The sequence below is a fragment of the Sturnira hondurensis genome, unplaced genomic scaffold (assembly GCF_014824575.4).
Source record: "Sturnira hondurensis isolate 20B ecotype Veracruz unplaced genomic scaffold, ASM1482457v3 Scaffold0014854, whole genome shotgun sequence".
In the NCBI taxonomy this organism is placed as follows: domain Eukaryota; kingdom Metazoa; phylum Chordata; class Mammalia; order Chiroptera; family Phyllostomidae; genus Sturnira; species Sturnira hondurensis.
The window spans coordinates 1,969,215-1,987,538 of record NW_028087485.1 but is presented as its reverse complement, the minus strand read 5'-3'; the positions used below and the strand labels follow the sequence as shown (position 1 = coordinate 1,987,538).

Below are 18,324 nucleotides of genomic sequence, written 5' to 3'. Positions count from 1 at the left end.
CCTTTATTGCCTTTGCTTTTGGTGTCAAATCCCCCCGCCCCCAAAATCATCACTAAGACCCATGCCAGGTAGCCTACTGCTTGGTTTTCTTCAAGGGGTTGTATGGTTTCAGGTTTTATGTTCAAGTGTTTGGGTTATTTTGTGTGTGTGTTTAAGATAGTGTCCAGTTGCATTCTTTTGCAGTATGGGGAGTTTGGTTTGGAGTTAATAGTTGTAAATGGAGGGATGAGCTGTCAGGGAATGACACATCCCCATTTGTGTGGTTTTTATTTCTTATCATTCTGATTTGTGCAGCGTTGATGGATGTGTTGGGAAATTGTAATTTACAGAGCCCTTGGTACTACCTTGGTAGTCAGTACTGATTTTTTCTCTGAACTCAGTTTAACGCTTCTTTTCCCCCCATACTATCTTCTTCACATATTGTATTGATTAAATAAAAGAAATATATTGTCACTAGTTTTTAGCAGTTCTGCTATCTACAATAAGGTTTGTAATAAAAATAATAGGAATTTTAAATAAATTAAAGACCTTATATTACAGAAATATCTTGCTTGTATCATTGTTAACCTATAACATAGGTCAGAAAAATTTAGGATAACGTGACAGTAAACACCAACAAAAAGCATCTTTCTGCTTTGTAGTTTCAAAGAGGCTTACAACAGCTGGCAGAGAAGTTAGCGAAACTTCAACATCTTCTTATAAAAGTATTGTGTTTTTTAAAGCTTTGTCTAGAATAAGGACACAAAGGGTTTTAACTCTGAAATAGCCACATGACTTTGATCAGATGTTTTTATGTCATTACTAAGGTTGTCATGAGATTTAAATATTAATTTCTATACATGTGCTGGAGACACTAATTTAGTTCTTTTTCCTTGTTTTTATCTCTGGACTGTTTATTAATGACCTAACACTTAATGTGTGGATGATGTGGTTCAGACTTTAATACTTCATAATACTTAACTTACGATTTCTTTCATTTAGATGGTCTTCTGATTGTTGGTGTTCACTCAGCTAAGTTTCCAAATGAAAAAGTCCTGGATAACATTAGGAGTGCTGTTCTTCGGTATGACATCACCCACCCCGTGGTTAATGATGCGGATGCCAGCCTGTGGCAAGAACTGGAGGTGTCCTGCTGGCCCACTCTGGTCATACTTGGACCCCGTGGAAACATGTTGTTTTCTTTGATTGGGGAGGGACACAAAGATAAATTATTTTTGTATACTTCAATAGCTTTAAAGTATTACAAAGACAGGGGACAGATCAGAGATAATAAAGTTGGAATAAAGCTCTATAAAGATACTTTGCTACCTTCACCACTGCTGTTTCCTGGCAAAGTAACAGTAGACCATGTCTCCAAGAGATTGGTGATAGCAGACACTGGACATCATAGAATTTTGGTCGTCTGGAAGAATGGACAAATTCAGTACAGCATTGGAGGTAAAGTTTGTTTCTAATTATGATATGTAATGTATTTTTAATAAAACTGTTCAAGGAAATGTATTAAAACTGAAATTTATAAACAATAGCTAATTCTAGAAGGGCAGTATACATTGACTTTTAACTTCATGAAATTATGTTGTTAATTAATGTGTGGTATCTGAATTAATCTCCCTCAGAAAACAAAGATACCTATACAGTCATCCCTCGCTATATCGTGGTTCACGTATCGCGGGTTTTATACAGTGAAGCCGCAGTAAGTGAATCACAATATAGCCAGGGACGACTGTCTACTTCACTGGTGAGTACCCATACAGAATTTTGTATGTTGTTAAAATTGTGTAGGTTTAAAAGTGTGGAAAGTGTTTAAGAGCATATGAAGTGTTTATAAGAGAGTGGGAAAGGGTTATAGGAGTGTGGGGAGGGTTTATAAAGCCTTAAAATATATATATAAATAATAAAATAAATATGATGCCGCTACTTTGTGGATTTTCACCTATTGCGGGGGTCTCTGGAAGGTAACTCCCGTGACAGGAGAGGGGTCACTGTAAAGTCCTATTTATGTCAAAGAATGAAATCTTTATAAATTAATACTTTTGAACTATATATATCTTGTTTTTAAAAAACTACCATACTTGTGTCTTATGGAAGTATTACAGTAAGTCCTCATTTAACATCATCAGTAGGTTCTGCAACATCACATGAAATGACAGAGAACAGAACGAATTTTATAGAAGCTAATTGACATAAAGAAGAGTTAAGTTCCTGTAGAATGTTATCAACGTTATACTACAACAGTGCTGAACATTATTTGAGGATCTACTCTACACTCTACATACATTTGGAATTTTGGGCATTTTAAATGGAAGTTTTGTATTTAACTTCCCACCAAAATATAGCCATATTTTTATTTTTTTAAGACCGGGACAGTACCCTAGGAACTTCAGGATTAGATTATAAAATAAATAACCTATGATTTGTATATAATTTTACTTTTCTTTCCTTCCATAAGAACGTTAGCATGCTTCTAGATCATTTCCTTTGAGTGTAGCAAAATATAGGTATCATTCAAGCACAGATCATTTTGTTCCACATCTCCCTGGTCGTAGATATGAAAAGGGCTCTTACTTACATCTGCATAATTAATAAAATTTTAATAATTCTTGATTTATTATGCACAACACACTAAAGAGAAAAGCGATTCATCTCGGCTGCCCTGCAGGTGCCGTTACTCTTCATACCCCAGGTATCCCTGTAGCTCTTGGATGTTTTGTTTCTTGGTCATTGCTTTTGTTAGAGTACCTGTGGTTTATGCTGTTTATTTTGTTTAGCAACTTAGCATTTGGGGTTATGACATGTAGTTAGGGGAACTGTTACTCAAAAAGTATCTGTTGTAGCAGGTTGAACTTAAATGGTTACAAGAGTTTTTAATAGAGTCTATAATTTTCTAAATAGTGTATGCGAATTTTTTAAAATGGAAAGATAATTTCTGTTATTTTGTGGGTCAGACACTGTATTTTCCCTTACCTGATGACATGATTATTGATTTTAGAGAGAGAAGAAGGGAGGGAGGGAAACATCGATTGGTTTGCCCCAACCAGTGACCTAACCCACAACCTAGGCATGTGCCCTGACCAGGAATCGAACCAGTGACCTTTCAGTTAACAGGACAATGCTCCAACCAACTGAACCACACCAGCCAGGGCAAATACTCTTTTTTGTTAAACAGATAACTAGCAGCAAACCAGCTTTCCCAAATATACTTCTAGGAATGCTCTTATCTTGTAATAAATACATAGTTATTCTAGAATTTTTTAAAAAGAGCCCTGTGGTCAGCTATATTCAGGGAACACTGTTGGATGTGATTTCACAGATTTTTGTTGGTGGTGGTTTCACTGTACTTGTGTCTTTTACTCTGCTAATGTACTTCATGGATAGCTGCACACAGTATCTTCGAACTTTAAGTGACCACAGTTCTGTCCCTTTTTCCCATCAGGGAACTCTCACCATTAACAATAATAGTATTATTAATAACAATAATAGTAAAACTATGGATAATAGTAATAACATTGGTAATATTAGTAATATGTATATGTCTGGCATTATTCCAAGCATTTTACCTGTGTTAATTTACTCAGTCCTTCCAGTGCTATGAGTTAGGAATATTACTAGTTCCATTTTACAGAAGACAAACTGAGACACAAAGAACGTGCCCAAGTCATCAGCCTGGAAGATGCAGAGCTGGGATTTAAACCAAGTTCGTTGGGCTTTTGAATTTACGTGTTCCTGTCCAATACACTACACTACCGCTCTTCCTAACATCTTGCTGACAGTGGAGTTCTGCAAAGCAAAGTTTGGAAAGGTTGACCTAGAGGCTTTGAATGGCTTGTCGTCTGGTCAAAGAAATAACAATTGTATTTCATATGCTGTGTACTCTCTGCTCTGAAACTCCACATGTATTGCTAAGGCTGAAAAATAGGCCATTAGACCAGAATCACTCTGATTCACACAGTGTTTATGAGATGATATTTGTGGCAAAGTGAAGGAGTGGATGAAGGATTCCTGACCTAGGGTTCATGGACTATTAAGAAATGCTTGAGTGGACTTGAGGGTCTAGGAACCCCTTGAATTATTTGTGATATTTTATGGGTATGTGTGTTTTTCTATTAGGAAACTTAATTTTCATTGTACAGTTGACCCTTCTACACTGAGGTTTGGGGTGGCAACTGTCCGTGCAGGAGAACATTCACATGTAACTTGACTTCCCGACCAGAAGCCTCACTGATAACATAAACAATCAGTGAACACATGTTTTGTGTAGTGTGTGTTGTATACTGTGTTCTTACAACAAAGAAAACTAGAGAAGTATATTACTAAGAAAATCATAAGGAAGGCCCTGGCTGGCGTAGCTCAGTGGATTGAGCGCAGGCCTGCGAACCACATGATCGTGGTTCGATTCCCAGTCAGGGCACATGCCTGGGTTGCAGGCCAGTTCCCTGCAGGCCAACTCCCAGCAGGGGATGCATGAAAGGCAACCATACATTGATGTTTCTCTCCCTCTCTCCTTCCCCTCTAAAGATAAAATAAATAAATAAAATCTTTAAAAAAAAAGAAAATCATAAGGAAAGACATTTAGAGTATTTATTGGAAAACATTTACGTAGGAAGCTCCTTTCTATTTATTAGATGGGAATGCTGCCTGATTCATTAATTATTCAGTAAAACCAATTGGATCTTTAAATTTAAAGCAAATGAAAAGATCCATGTACACATGGACCCACACAGTTCAAACCCGTGTTGTTCAAGGGCGATGGCATTATCAAATGAGCATGTCTCCCCAAATTGGTAAATATCGTTCACCTTGATGTTAACAGGTTAAAATTATATTTAATTCCCTCTGGTCTAGGTAACAGGTAGTAAGATGCTTCTGAGAGCATTTTCTCCTGATGCGTGTTGGTTGGTTGGGGGCACTGGTAGTCATTACCCAGCAGCCCTGCCCACAGCAGCGTCGTTGCTCTGGGGAGACGGGTGTCTTGGGAGCACTTTAGTGTTCACATGGAATGTCACGGTTTTTATGTTGAAATCCCAGCTTTACATACAGATTTTATTTGTGGGGCTTGATTAAGTGGAAAAATTTTGTCTTGTGGTTTATCTTTTAGGACCCAATCCTGGAAGAAAAGATGGAGTGTTTTCAGAGTCAACTTTTAATTCACCACAGGGCGTAGCCATAATGAACAATATCATATATGTGGCAGATACGGAAAACCACCTTATAAGAAAGGTAATTTTTCATTTCAAATAAAGTTCTAATACTTCTAATCAGAAAAACCAATACTTGTTGCTACATTAATATTTAATGTGAGAAGGGGATGCTAACATACCTCAAATCATCCTTACTCAGCTGTTTTCAGAGGTACTGGTTTGGGTTTTATTCTTAGGTATCTTGTTTTACTGTGTGTCAGCCTGTAGTGGTCTCAGAGAATAAACTCCTCAGTGAAGTCCCTTTTTTGGTCCTTGTTTTCATAGTAATGTGCCTAATCACTCAAAAGCTCCTCATTTTGTGATTTTTTCTAAACCACTATTCATAAAATGGTGATTCATCCTTTTTAGTTATATTTTCTGAAACCTAGAAAAAAATCATACCACTCCCTGCCTTCCTTCAGTTCTTTTGCTTTGCCTGCAAATACTTATCAATTAAAATTTGGTGTCTTATGATAAAAGTAATATGTGGTCTTGCTTTTAAAAGGTGAATTAAGTCCCGATCATTTATTTAAAGGTGAATAAAGGTAAAAACAAAAGTCCCTGATCATTTATTCTAGCTCCCCGCAGGTAACCAACCATTATTAAAATTTGTGTCTTTTCAGAAATTTTGGACTCGTGCAAATAAACTTATAGTAAAAAGTCTGACTCTAGACAATTCTTTTTTAAGCAAATGGCAGAATCTTATGTTCCTAGAGAATCTTCTGCAGTCCTTTTTTAACTTATTTTTTATATATTAGTTCCACGAGTGATAGGACTGCATCATAGCCATTATAGAAGTATGTAGTTATTTAAACATTCCTTTGTGATGAACATTTTGACTGTAATCCAATGGTCTTTAAGTGTCCTTTTTGAAAATAAGTAAGTTTATCTAATCCATTCAGCCTAAACATATTGTTTCAGATACTCCTTGCTTTTCTTGCTGTTTCTGTACTGACATTTCTGCCCATTTAACAATGTTATCATGTGTTATATAGGTAATATTCACTGTTCTGTAAATCTCCATCAGGGCCCCAAGCTGTCTTCCTGACCTCTGAACTCCGTAGCACCTAGCACCGGGCCTGGTCTGGAGTGGGTGTTCAGTAGATACTTGTTGAATGAATTTCTGAGCAAAGAACATTTTTTTAATGAAGCGTTTTTCTAAAGTGTATATAATTTTTAATATGAAAGATGTTACATGAAAAAAGGATTTTTTTGGATTTATTAATTAAAACATTTAGTTTTTTGAGAGTCTCGGAGACTGTCTTCTTAGAGACTTTAGTGTGCTAGTACTGTGTTGTGAATACATTGGTCTGGGGATGTGTGTGCAGCAGTGTTGCTACACTTAACTGACCACTGATAAGGTTTTAGGCAGAACTTTTCATAGGACTAATGATTTCACGGTATGTACTTTGGGGAAAAGTGGTTTTCTGCTCTAAGTTCTTAAAGGTAAGTATGTATGATTATCTTTTCGGGGTTGTATGCTTCTTTAATTGGTCATTGCCTCATAGATTTTTCCCAGGGTTTTGAAGTAGTAAATGTTACCTTAACACTAGGGAGGACTTGTCCTTCTTCACTTGTGTGTTATTTCTCTTGCTTTGGACCTTACCGGAGTTTGAAGTATTGACTGCATTTCAAATACTTTTTAACTAGCATAGTCACAAGTTTAGGATGCCTGAAGTTATTTTTGTAGTATGTAACTTGGTTCAGTTTCTGGAAAAATTGGAAGTGAAATGAAATTATTATTTCTTCCTCTGTCTTTAAAATATTCATTGTATTTTACTTTTTAAAACCTCATTTACAGAGAATTGGTCGATCATAAGCTTACTGTATAGCTCATATTGTTCTATGTTGACCTGCCTCTTGTTTAGAATAATTTATTTATTAATTTATAAATTCCTCTTCTTCCTCATTTCCTTTTTTCTGCATAAACACATCTATAGGCAGCCATTCTGATATGTGATTCATCTTTTTATTTGTATATGACTGTGTAAAACATGTGTTTTGTGTACTTAGTTTTTCCAACAAATTCTATATTTTACGTAACATTAAATTTCAAGTATAGAAATCAAGAATTTTTAGTAAATTTAACAAGTTGTGCGATCATAACCAGAAATCATCTTTAGAACATTTTCATCCTCCCAGTAAGAACCTTCACACTCATTACAGTTAATCCCCATTCCCACCCATGGCAGTAATCAGATGAGCTAGTTAGTTTTCTTTCTTTCTTCTTCTTTTTTTTTACTTTTGGAAAAATTAGTCTAACATAGTAATTAATGTTTCTGAACATTCAGTAGCATGCTCCAGGAATACCACCTGGACCTGGGGTTTTTTGCAAGAGGAGTTCTTTGATTATTACATCAATTTCTATGATACATTTCTTTTTTTTTTTTAAGATTTTATTTATTTATCTTTAGAGGGGAAGGGAAGGAGAGAAGGAGAGAAATAGCAATGTATGGTTGCCTCTCGTGAGTCCCCTGCTGGGAACTGGCCTGCAACCCAGGCATGAGCCCTGACTGGGAATCGAACCGTGATCGTGTGGTTTGCAGGCCCGAGCTCAATCCACTGAGCTACACCAGCCAGGGCTTTTTATTTTATTTTATTTTATTTTATTTTATTTTATTTTATTTATTTATATTTAGAGGGGAAGGGAAGGAGAGAGGGAAAGAAACATCAACGTATGGCTGCCTCTCATGTGTCCCCCGCTGGGAACTGGCCTGCAACCCAGGCATGTTCCCTGACTGGGAATTGAACTGCGATCGTCTGGCTATGATACATTTCTTAAATCAAGATTATTTCCAAGAAAATAAAAAAATAAAAAATAAGGTACCTGAACAATTAAAATAAAAACTCGGAGATTATTTCCAGCCTATTTCTAGCTGCCTATTGCACTTTTACAGATTTGAGTTCAGTAAAAATATAGATATTACATTAATAATATTCTTTATAATTTCAAGAGATTTTAGAGAGGCCGCTAAAAATAATGCTAGAGGCTATTGCTAAAATAAATCAATGTAATTCACCATTGTAAAGCAATCGAAGATAATAATTATGATTACTACATGTAGTCAGAAAAATTTAAAACATTTAATACCTATTCATGATAAAATTAGCTTCTCAAGGAAATGGACATTGTGAATATGATAAAAGGGTATCTACAACTATAGCTACATTGAATGTGGAACACTGAATGCTTTCCCTCCAAGATGGGAACCAGGCGAGGGCCCCGCGCTCCCCAGTGCACTAAACATTGTACTGGCAGCGGTACTAGCCGTTGTAATAAGACAGCAGAGGGATGGAAGGGTGCCGGCTGCAAAGGAAGAGCTGTCTGTATTTGCCAGTGGCATGTCATATGTGTAGAAAGTAGTAAGAAATTATTGAAAAGCTACTTGAACTAATAAGAGAATTTGGGAAGGTTGCACAATGCAAATCAATATAAAAAGATCAACTGTGTTTTTATTAACTACTAATAGTGAATTGGAAATTATAATTTTAAATTCTAGTTATGATAGCAACAAAAACAAAATATTTAGAGTAAGTTTAGATTTAATGAAATATATACAAGACTTGTATAATTCAAACTATAAAAATTGCTGAGAAAAATTAATTCAGTATTGGATTGGAAGGTTCAATATTAAGATGTCAGCTCTCTCCAAACTGATCTTTAGACTCAGTGCAATCCAGTCAGAACTCCCATCAGGCCTTTTTATGGATAATGGCAATTGGGTTCCAAAATTTACATGAAAATGCAAAGTTAATAATTTATTACATCTAAGATAATCTTGAAAATGAACAGAGGTTAAAGACTTACAGTATTTGATTTCAAGATTTACTATAATGTTATACTAATCAAGACAGTGTTACTCAATAAAGAAAAAAAATGAAGTATCTAGAAGACATGTCATACCAAATAACAAAGTCACTTGATTTTCCAAAAAGCATCAAATCAGCCAAGGGGGAAAGGAAAGTCATTTTAGCAAACTGCTTGACCAACTGGATACCCATAGAGGGGGGAAAAGAAACATGACCTCTACCTCACACGCAGTATCCAAATTCAAGGTGCATCACACACCTAAATTTCAACACTGAAGTCTTAAAGCTTCTAGACAAAAACAGTATCTTTATGACTTGCAGGTGGCAAAGGTTTCCAAAAACACTACACAAACACAACCATAAAAGAAAAAAAAGGATAAATTCTAATTTATTGAATTTAAATTTCTCATTAGAATTGCTGTTAACAAAAGTGAAAAAACAAGCCATGGGCTGTCAAAAATAATTAAAAAATTCACAGAACATACCTTTGAAGAGATTAGTATCTATGGAATATAAAGGTCCCTACAATTAGAAAATGAGAAGACAACCCAATAAAAAATGGGTCAAAGATTTGAACAGACATTTTTCAAAAGAAGATGTAAGAATCACCTCTGGTCATTTATATTTCCTTTGCAAATGTATTTTAGTTATGCTTGGTAGTAATTGGCACACACAGAGCTTTATTACTGATCAAGGTATCATCCCTCCATTCATCCTCATAATGCTGATTTTCATTCCTTGACGGGAAGGTGAGGCACAGATCATTATGTAACTTTCTTAAGATCCCACAGCTAGTGAGTCCAGGATTTGGGATTTGAACGCAGGCAGTCCTGGCTCTACTACACTGACTTGCCTCTAACACAAAAGGAAAACCAGTGTATTCTACTGGAAAAATGGCCCTCGTTTCACCTCCTGAAACCCTTCCCCCAACATTTTACCATGAAAAAATTTAAACATAAAAAGTTAAAAGAACTTTGCAGGAAAGATCCATACACACACCACCTGTTCTCAACATTTCACTTGCTTGCTTTACCACATATTTTATGCAACTGTCATCTGTCCACCAACAATGTACGGGAGTCCCAGTTACACCGACCTTTCCAACATTCCATAGTTGAGATGAGATCCACACCAGTTCCAGCAGAAACATGAGGGAGGCGGACAGGAGGAAGGTTGGGGGACGGATGGGGAAGGAATGAAAAGGACTGTCTTGTGCTTTTGAATAATCAGATCACCCTGCACTTACCTTTTCTAAAGCTTTTTTTTTTTTTTTTGAAGAAAGGGTATTTGTATTGCAAATACTTGCTATATATTCTTTTGAAAATCTTCATGTACCAAAAGAAAATAAAAAGGAGCATGTGTTGTATAAAGTACGTATCAATTTCTGCAGATTGACCTGGAAGCGGAGATGGTGAGCACCGTAGCTGGCATTGGGATTCAAGGCACAGATAAAGAAGGAGGAGCTGCAGGGGAGGAGCAGCCCATTAGTTCCCCGTGGGATGTAGTTTGGGGATCATCAGGTATGGAAACTTTTAATATAACATAGAAGTAAACGTTGCTTAATAAAGGTAAGATTTAAAAAATATTCTGGGTCTGTTCATTTGGATTACTTCTGTTGCTGGTAATTTTATACCTTTATGCCTGTGGCTTAGGATTTGTTAACTGTGTAAAACTAAAGCCAGCAGTAATGTAAACAAGCTACAGTGTATATTATTATATATATGTAATACTAAATATATTTTATACACATGATGAGTATCTATTACTCTAAATTAATATTAAAGAATCTCATCTTAGCCACAGCTTCCAGTTAATGTAGTTCTGAATATTCTTAAGTCAGAACTATTATAGTTTCAGAAGTTCGAAAGATTATTCATGAACTATACCATTTAACAATGCTCTTTTTATTTTAGTTTGAAAAGTTTAAAAAATTACAGTTGATAACTTGTTTTAAACAATTAAAAAAATAACACTTTACCTTACTGAATTTTGTAGATGCTAATAGTGAATAAGATTGATGTTATCTTTACAATCTTTATTACCTACATTAATTGACTATAAGGTGACTCAGGAGCATAAGTACTCAGTTTCTCACTGGCCCTCAGTGATATTGAGATTGTTATCTACATGTATAAAGCTGGAGTAATGAATAAAATAAGTTAGTAAGATACACTGAAAATGGAACTTGGAACTGAGTGGTTTGTATGGTCTTAATATATTTATAGAGTAAATAAGGATCAGTTTAGTGGAGTGGTTTTACGTTTGAGAAAATTTTCTATTATGATGCCAATTTGCTTATAATTCAAAGACCTTGATTTCTTCATTGTAATTAATATTAATAAAATAACTGAATGAATTTTCGGTACTACCTGTACTTAATATATATAACTTAGGTAACTTTGCATAATTTTCTTATTAGTTTTCATTTCTGGAGTTCTGTGTTTTAATAATCGTAATGGGAGGGTGCTGGGAAGATGAGGTTAGAGTATGTCCCAGGCGCAGTCAGTCAGGGAATAGATTACATGTAAGCAGTCTGAAACAGTGGTAAAACTAACTACAACTCAGTCTTCTTTTTGTCACCAAGCACCAGCAATTCTAAGTAGTTTCAGTGTTAAAAATACTCACCTCCACTAGGACTTACCACTCCTGCCTCCCTGCTGCTAAGCTATAGCAACATAAATCTTATAGACGGAAAGATAATGTGAAGCATTCCTATCAGTAAAGTAGTCAAAGTGGATGAGAATTGTTACTTTGGTGTGCTGTTACCTTCCCCAAGGGAAAAAAAATGTCTGCCCCTAGTGTGTGAGCCCTCAGTGATCTATAGCTACAAGTCCACATGGAATTCACTTACTGATTTTGACATTTTGCAACTTACGGCCTGTATTCACTGCATCTGTCAGTAACTGCTACAGTAATGCCTCATAAGAAATTATCCCCAGATTCATACACACCTAAACCTTTATTTCTCACTCACATACGGGCTTGGGGTTGAGCTGACCCAGGCAGAGCCTGGACTTGGTTTCAAGGTGTTTCCTGGGTGTACATCTGCTCCACTAGTTTCTCCTTCTCCTCGGACCAGTAGCTTCCTGAGCGTATTCTTTTGGCAGAAGGCAGGAGCATAAGGGAGTAAGTGCAGTTGCATGTGCTGAGCCTTTGCTGTGTCGTATCTGCTTACCTACCATTATTAAAGCAAGTCACATAACTAAGCTCAGAGTGATGGGGCAGGGATAAGCACCTTGCCTACAGTGAGGCCATGTCAAAGGTGTGGATATTAATATTACTACACAGGAGTAAAGAATTGAAACCAGTAATGCAATTTGTCACATATATCAGAATTTACATTGTTAGTAAATAGGATGTACTTTACTGGATGCTATTCTAAGTCGAGTTTATTTAATGGCCAAGGAATGCTTATTTTTCTAGGCTAAAAGTTTTTCAATCATACTTTATAGCATGAAATTTCTGGTTGTTTGTCTTGTATTGAGAATGCACCCAAATTGCTTTCCAAGGAAAATCTTGGCTCTATTGACAAGTAGTCCCTCAGCTTCCAGCTGGAGCATGACATGCTGTCTGAGGCTTGGTCATTATTCAGCTCAGTTTTCAGTAAAGGAAATGAGTCCTGCCTTACTTAGCTTAACAGATCATTACAACCATGTGGCTCTTCTTTGACTTTCAGCTTAAAATAGCTTCACTTGAGGTACTCGGCAAGAGGGCGAGTAATCTTGAATGCACTTAAGCTCAACACCGTTCAAAATGTTGGCTCAGAAAGTTCTCCAAGCGCTGTATGAAGGGCTTAAAATCGCAAGGACTACTGTAGCCCGGGGTTCGTACCCTTGGTGGTTAGGCTTTGTAAGGTCCTTAAACTTCCCAGAAATTCTTTTTCAGATTTGGAGGAATTGGTCAGGTTCTCATCAGAGTTTCAAAACAGTATGTTACCCAAAAACATTTTAAGAGCTACTAAATTACTTTAAAATCTAATCCTGAATTAATGTACTGTCAGAGTATGAGGAAATTAGATCAGAATAGTTGCTCTCCTTACAATTGTTTTTACTAAACTACATCTCAGCAACTTGATATTCATTGAAGAATATATCAACACATAAAATCACATTCATTTATATTTATGTTTGTGTATGTGTTTCATATTATGTATTTCAACAAAACACAGCTCTATAGAACTTGTTCCTGATTTTACTATAAGATTTGCTGCTGGTTTCAGTTATTGCCTTATAAATAATGTCTCTGATTACTGACTGGAGAAATTTTTTTCTGATCTCAATATTATAGATAGTTAGAACTTTTCCTAACTGTCAAGCTTTGTTTTTAAGTTCCTCAAAAATTTGAATGTCATAAATGATTGTGTTTGCATTGTTGTATTGAAGGCTAGGAAACTGAGACATATTTATCTTTAGCGACAGATAATGGAAACATGACATTCAGTTTTTAATATTAGTATAACTTCATCTCTGTTTTTTACCTTATTTACCTATTGCTTCAATTCTCTTACTGATGTTTAATGCATTTATCTTATTAGAGTTTATTTCTTTCTCAGTTAACTGAATCCCTTGTGTAATAAAAGTAGAAGTAAATAGCCCTGGTCAGTGTGGCTCAGTTGGTTAGAGCATCATTCTGTAGACTGCAAGGTCATAGGTTCGGTTCCCAGTCGGGGCACATGCCAAGGCTATGGGTTTGGTCTCTGGTTGGGGCACAAATGAGAACCAACTAGTCATTGTTTCTTTCTCCCATCAGTGTTTCTCTTTCCGTCCCTCCCTCCCTCCTCCTCTTACTAAAGTCAATAAGCATGTCCTTGGGTGATGAATTTTTAAAAAATAAAACTAAATAAATACAGTAGAATCCCTTATGAAGTGATTGGTATGATAATTGATATGTTAGGGGAAAAATCTATGAAATTAGAATCATAAAACTAAAAATGTTTAAGAACTAGAAATGTACAATTTGTAGCCAATCTTTGATGTAGGACAACCCCTAATAAAAGTTTGATTTAGCTACATTTCTTTGAGTCTTTCCAAAGTATTTGACTTTGTTTTCATAGGAACAACTTCCTTTTTGCATTCATATTGGACTGGTTCATACAGATTTCAGTTGCATAACTGTATAACTGGTTTGAATGTTTGGGGTTAAACCCAATTTGAAGAGGATTGTCTCTGAGAAAAATTTCTCATAACTAAAGTTTTTTAATGTTTTAAGAATTTGGCAAAATGTTTCTGAAATTCTACCATAGTTAGGAATTTAAGAGTGGCATTATAGGAGTAAAACATGAAAACCTAGGTTAGGTATTGTGATAGCTCCATACATTAGGCTGCCCTACAGTGCAAATAATGAACCATAGCTACACCTAGCAGCACAGACAAGTACCAGAAGGAATCCACTGAGTTACGAAAGCAAGTTCCAGAACGGACCTACAACATGATTTCCTTTATAGAAAGCTTATTAGCAAGCAAGACTGGTTATATATTGAGAGATCAATCCAGATGTAGTAAAACTAAAAGAATAAGAAAGTGGGGGGAAAATTTAGACTAGTGGTTCCTTCTGGTAGGTCAGAGAGATGCACAAATATGGTATCATGGTACCCCATATGGTACCACAAGGGGTTTCTTTCTTAAGTGGTGTACCTATGGATGTTTAATAATTATTTACACTTTATAACATGTACCCATTTATATGCATATTTAATTAAAATTAAACCTTAAAAAGAAGCAAAATAGATTAAAGAGAACAAAAAATAGCAAGCACTAATACATAGTTAAATATATACCCTAAGAGACCCAGTTACTAAACAAAGGGACTTGAAATACCTTGGATTATTTGAAACACATATAATGTATAAATGTGTTTGTGTATGTATTTAAATAGTGTCTGGATATTTAACCTAATTATGCCATTCCAATGATAAAAGCATAAAAATAAAGTGATTTTTACAGAAGTGATGATTGCATTTTTGTTGATTTTTGATTGTCACTTAAAATATGGTGAGAAGTACATAATGCACTGGAAGTAATTACTAACTACGGTAAATCTATTTTTTCAGCAGAAACTCTGCTGTGTTTCTAAAATGCATGACTCTCCTCATGCCAGACAATAACCTGAGAGATTTTGTTTCATGAAGTTCAAAACCCCCACTATTCTTTAAGTAGACTTTACCTGATTTAGAATCATTTATAGAAAGGATAATGTGCCTGAATCCCATTAACCTTTGCTGGCCTTTTAATCAGTATTTCCCCTAGATAGGTGTTGAGCTGTTCTTATACAACCTTTTATGTTCGAAACTTAACCATTTCATATGCTAGTCTTACAGTCTGCAGTCTTATGTGCTTAGAGGATGTTTCTCAGGGTTCCATTAATATGCTATAAAATACCATAAAAATATTCATTCTCTAAAAATCAGATGATACAGAATTTTTGAGGAATAACTTTTATACAGTGTGACTGGTGTCTTTTTATTTAATTAAAATAAAAGCAGTTGTATTTTTTGTGTCTAAAATTTGAGAGATAATTCATACCATATTGACTTGGTGTTTATGTTTTTTTAAAGATGTCTTTTAGTCAGGTTAATGAGGTATAATTTATAGAAAGTAATATTCACCCTTGTTAGGTATAAGTTATATGAATTTTGGCAAACCTATTCAGTCTTACAGCCATTACTGCAATCAAGATGTGAAATATTTCCATCACCCCAGAATTCTCTCCTGACCCTTTGCTCTCCCTCCCATCACCTCCACCACCCTCTCCGGCCACTGGCAACAACGTATTGCTTGTTCCTCGTGTGGTCTTTCATGTCCGGCACGTGCTGTTTAGCAAAACGCTTTTGAGATTCAGTCCTCTTGCTGCATGTATCGTAGTTGGTTCTTTTTTATTGTCTAGTAGCATTTTCTAGTAGTTTATCAGTCGATAAACATCTTGGGTGCCTCTAGTTTATGGCAATTATTAAAGTCCCTATAAGCACATGTACAGGCTTTTATAAGTGAATATAAATATTTATTTCTATTGGGAAAAAGCTTAGGAATGAAATTGCTGGGTCATATGATAAATGTGTAACTTTATAAGAAACTGCCAAAGTGCTTTCCAAAGTGGCAGAGGTTTGTCTTTTGTTTCTGTCCCAAGTGTCCTTGAATGATAGTGTTTCTGCCTGCAGAACTTCCTTTAACATTTCTGGTAGCAGATGGCCGGTGGCACTGATTTCTCTTGGCCTTTTTGGGGAAGAGAGGGGAGTCGGGAGAAGTGTTCAGCCTTCATTTCCGGGAGATGTATTTACCCCATATATGTCTGGGTTGCCTCTCTTTTTTTTTTCTTTGATGCTTTAAAGATGTCATTCCATTGTCTCACAGCTTACATAGTATTAAGTAAAAGGTCTGATTTGTTTATTTTCCTAGTTCCTGTGTATATAAAATGTGTTGGATTTTTTTTTCTGGCTGCCTTCAAGATCTTCTCTGGTTTTCAGCAGTTTGACTGATGTTTCAGAATTATTCTGCTTAGAATTCTTGAGTCCATTGTTTGATGTCCTTTATTATCTGGGGGAAAAATCTGATTTTACCCTTTTTTTCCTCTTTGTGTTTCAGTGTGGATGATTTTTATTGGTTCATCTTTACGGTCATTGTTTCCTCAGTTGTGTCTAGTCAACTGATGAGACTATTGAAGGAATTTTTCAGCGGGTTTTATGGGAGGTCAGTCACTGCACTGAGAGGCTGGGCTGGGTTGGGTCCCATTGTTGCTCTGAGCTCTGTCAGAGCACCAGCACCGTAGCTGTTGAAGTCGTCCAGCTGTGCGCTGGAGTGGCCTGCGCATGGGAGCCTTTTCTCGGGGTCAGCACTCCGCCTTGGCCAGAGCCCCAGAGTGCTTCTCTCTCTGCCTCTCTCTCTCTCTCTCTCTGCCTTTCTCTCTCTCTCCACCCTTGCAGCTCCATGAGGGGTGAACTGCTCCTGCTGGTCATTCTGTATGAGGTTGCGTGTGCACTAAGGGAGTGTTGTCAGTTGTTCTAATCGGCCTCCGTCTTCAGAAGGCCCTGTGCCCCTGGGTTTCGTGAAAGGTGGGGAGTTTATTTTTCCTTGTTCCTGTTCCTTCTCTCTTTGGCAGCTCAAGTCTGCCTTGAACCTGTAAGTGGTTTTGAAGAGTTTCCTGCTTTTCCCCCAGCAGTGGGGAACCTCTGCTTGGTGTCCATATGGAGTCTTTGGCTAAAGACAGTTCCCTGCCCCACCCCCCAGAGGTAGAGGGATTTTCTTCTTCTTCCCTTCTTCCACTTCTCAAGTGGGCCTTTTCCTGTGTCCTGGGTGGTGGGGGCGGGGACACGCTTTGCTGCTTTTTCCTAGTGGCTTAAGGCTTTGATTCAGAGGAGGTTTAGAGACCGTGGAGAAAAACTATCTATACTGATGGATTATGTCATGGACACTTTTGAGGGTTCCAGTCAGTGGCCTCCTCAACTATTTTGATCATAGTTGCTTACAATAATACAGAATATTTAAAAGCTAGATTGCAGGTCATTTTTTCATTTTTATATTTTGTTTGATTTTATTCTTGTTTTTGAAACTTTTATTAATCCTTATTGATACAATAATTATGAGGGTTCTACTACCTTTAAAAATACTCCCCAAACCTGTTTAGCTTTTGGCATCGTCTTTTTTTATTTTCAACTTGTGACTGTTGAAAGTCAGTGATAGTAAGTGTACTCTTAATTTAAAATTGAAATGTTCATGAGTGCCCACCCATATGTAAGGAACGACACTAATACCCATTCTCAACAAAACAACTTTGTGCTTCAGATGTTAGAATCCGGGATGAACAGTATAAGTTATTAGTGCGACTCTTTAGTTTGATAGACATCATAAATGCTAGGCTAGCTTTCTTTTTTTAAACTCTCATTCTGTTTCTAAGCACAAATTCTCCAGCCCCCAGTGAAAAGATCGGGCAAGTGAACACTTCCTCCAGGATGGGCTAGCACGGTGGCTAGGGCCCCGGGGCCAGACTGCTCGGGGGCTGGTCAGTTCCTCATCTCAGTAATTGTGTGACTCCGGACTAATTACTTAGACTTTTTATGTCTCGGTTTTTTGTCCCATCTAAATTGAAGATACTAACAGTACCTGTATCAAAGGGTTATTGTGGGAATTATGAGGCTATATGGAAAGTACTTAGAACAGTGCTTGGCACACACAATGTTTCATATGTAAATGTTTGTTATTATCATTGTTTGTGGTAATAATGGAGTCTCATAAAATGCACAAAAGATGTTGATAAGCCTGAACCAAACCAAAAATGGGAAGACAACGGACTGGAAAAACTACTTGCAAAAGATTAGTCAGCCAGGAGCTATACTGAAAGAAGAGCA

General features: G+C 36.4%; 1 protein-coding gene and 1 long non-coding RNA gene across 2 annotated transcripts in view; both read left to right on the top strand.

The window, feature by feature from the left end:
- Positions 1-18,324, top strand: part of NHLRC2 (NHL repeat containing 2) — a 52,340-nt gene that overhangs the window by 12,279 nt on the left and 21,737 nt on the right. The window contains exons 3-5 of the mRNA XM_037063879.1: positions 982-1,437; positions 5,096-5,217; positions 10,378-10,507. Coding sequence (XP_036919774.1) covers positions 982-1,437; positions 5,096-5,217; positions 10,378-10,507 — 708 coding nt within the window. The remainder of the gene's footprint in view (positions 1-981; positions 1,438-5,095; positions 5,218-10,377; positions 10,508-18,324) is intronic.
- Positions 5,224-5,729, top strand: LOC118999402 (uncharacterized). The gene is made up of 2 exons (XR_005069099.1): positions 5,224-5,642; positions 5,693-5,729. It is a non-coding gene; the product is annotated as an uncharacterized LOC118999402 (long non-coding RNA).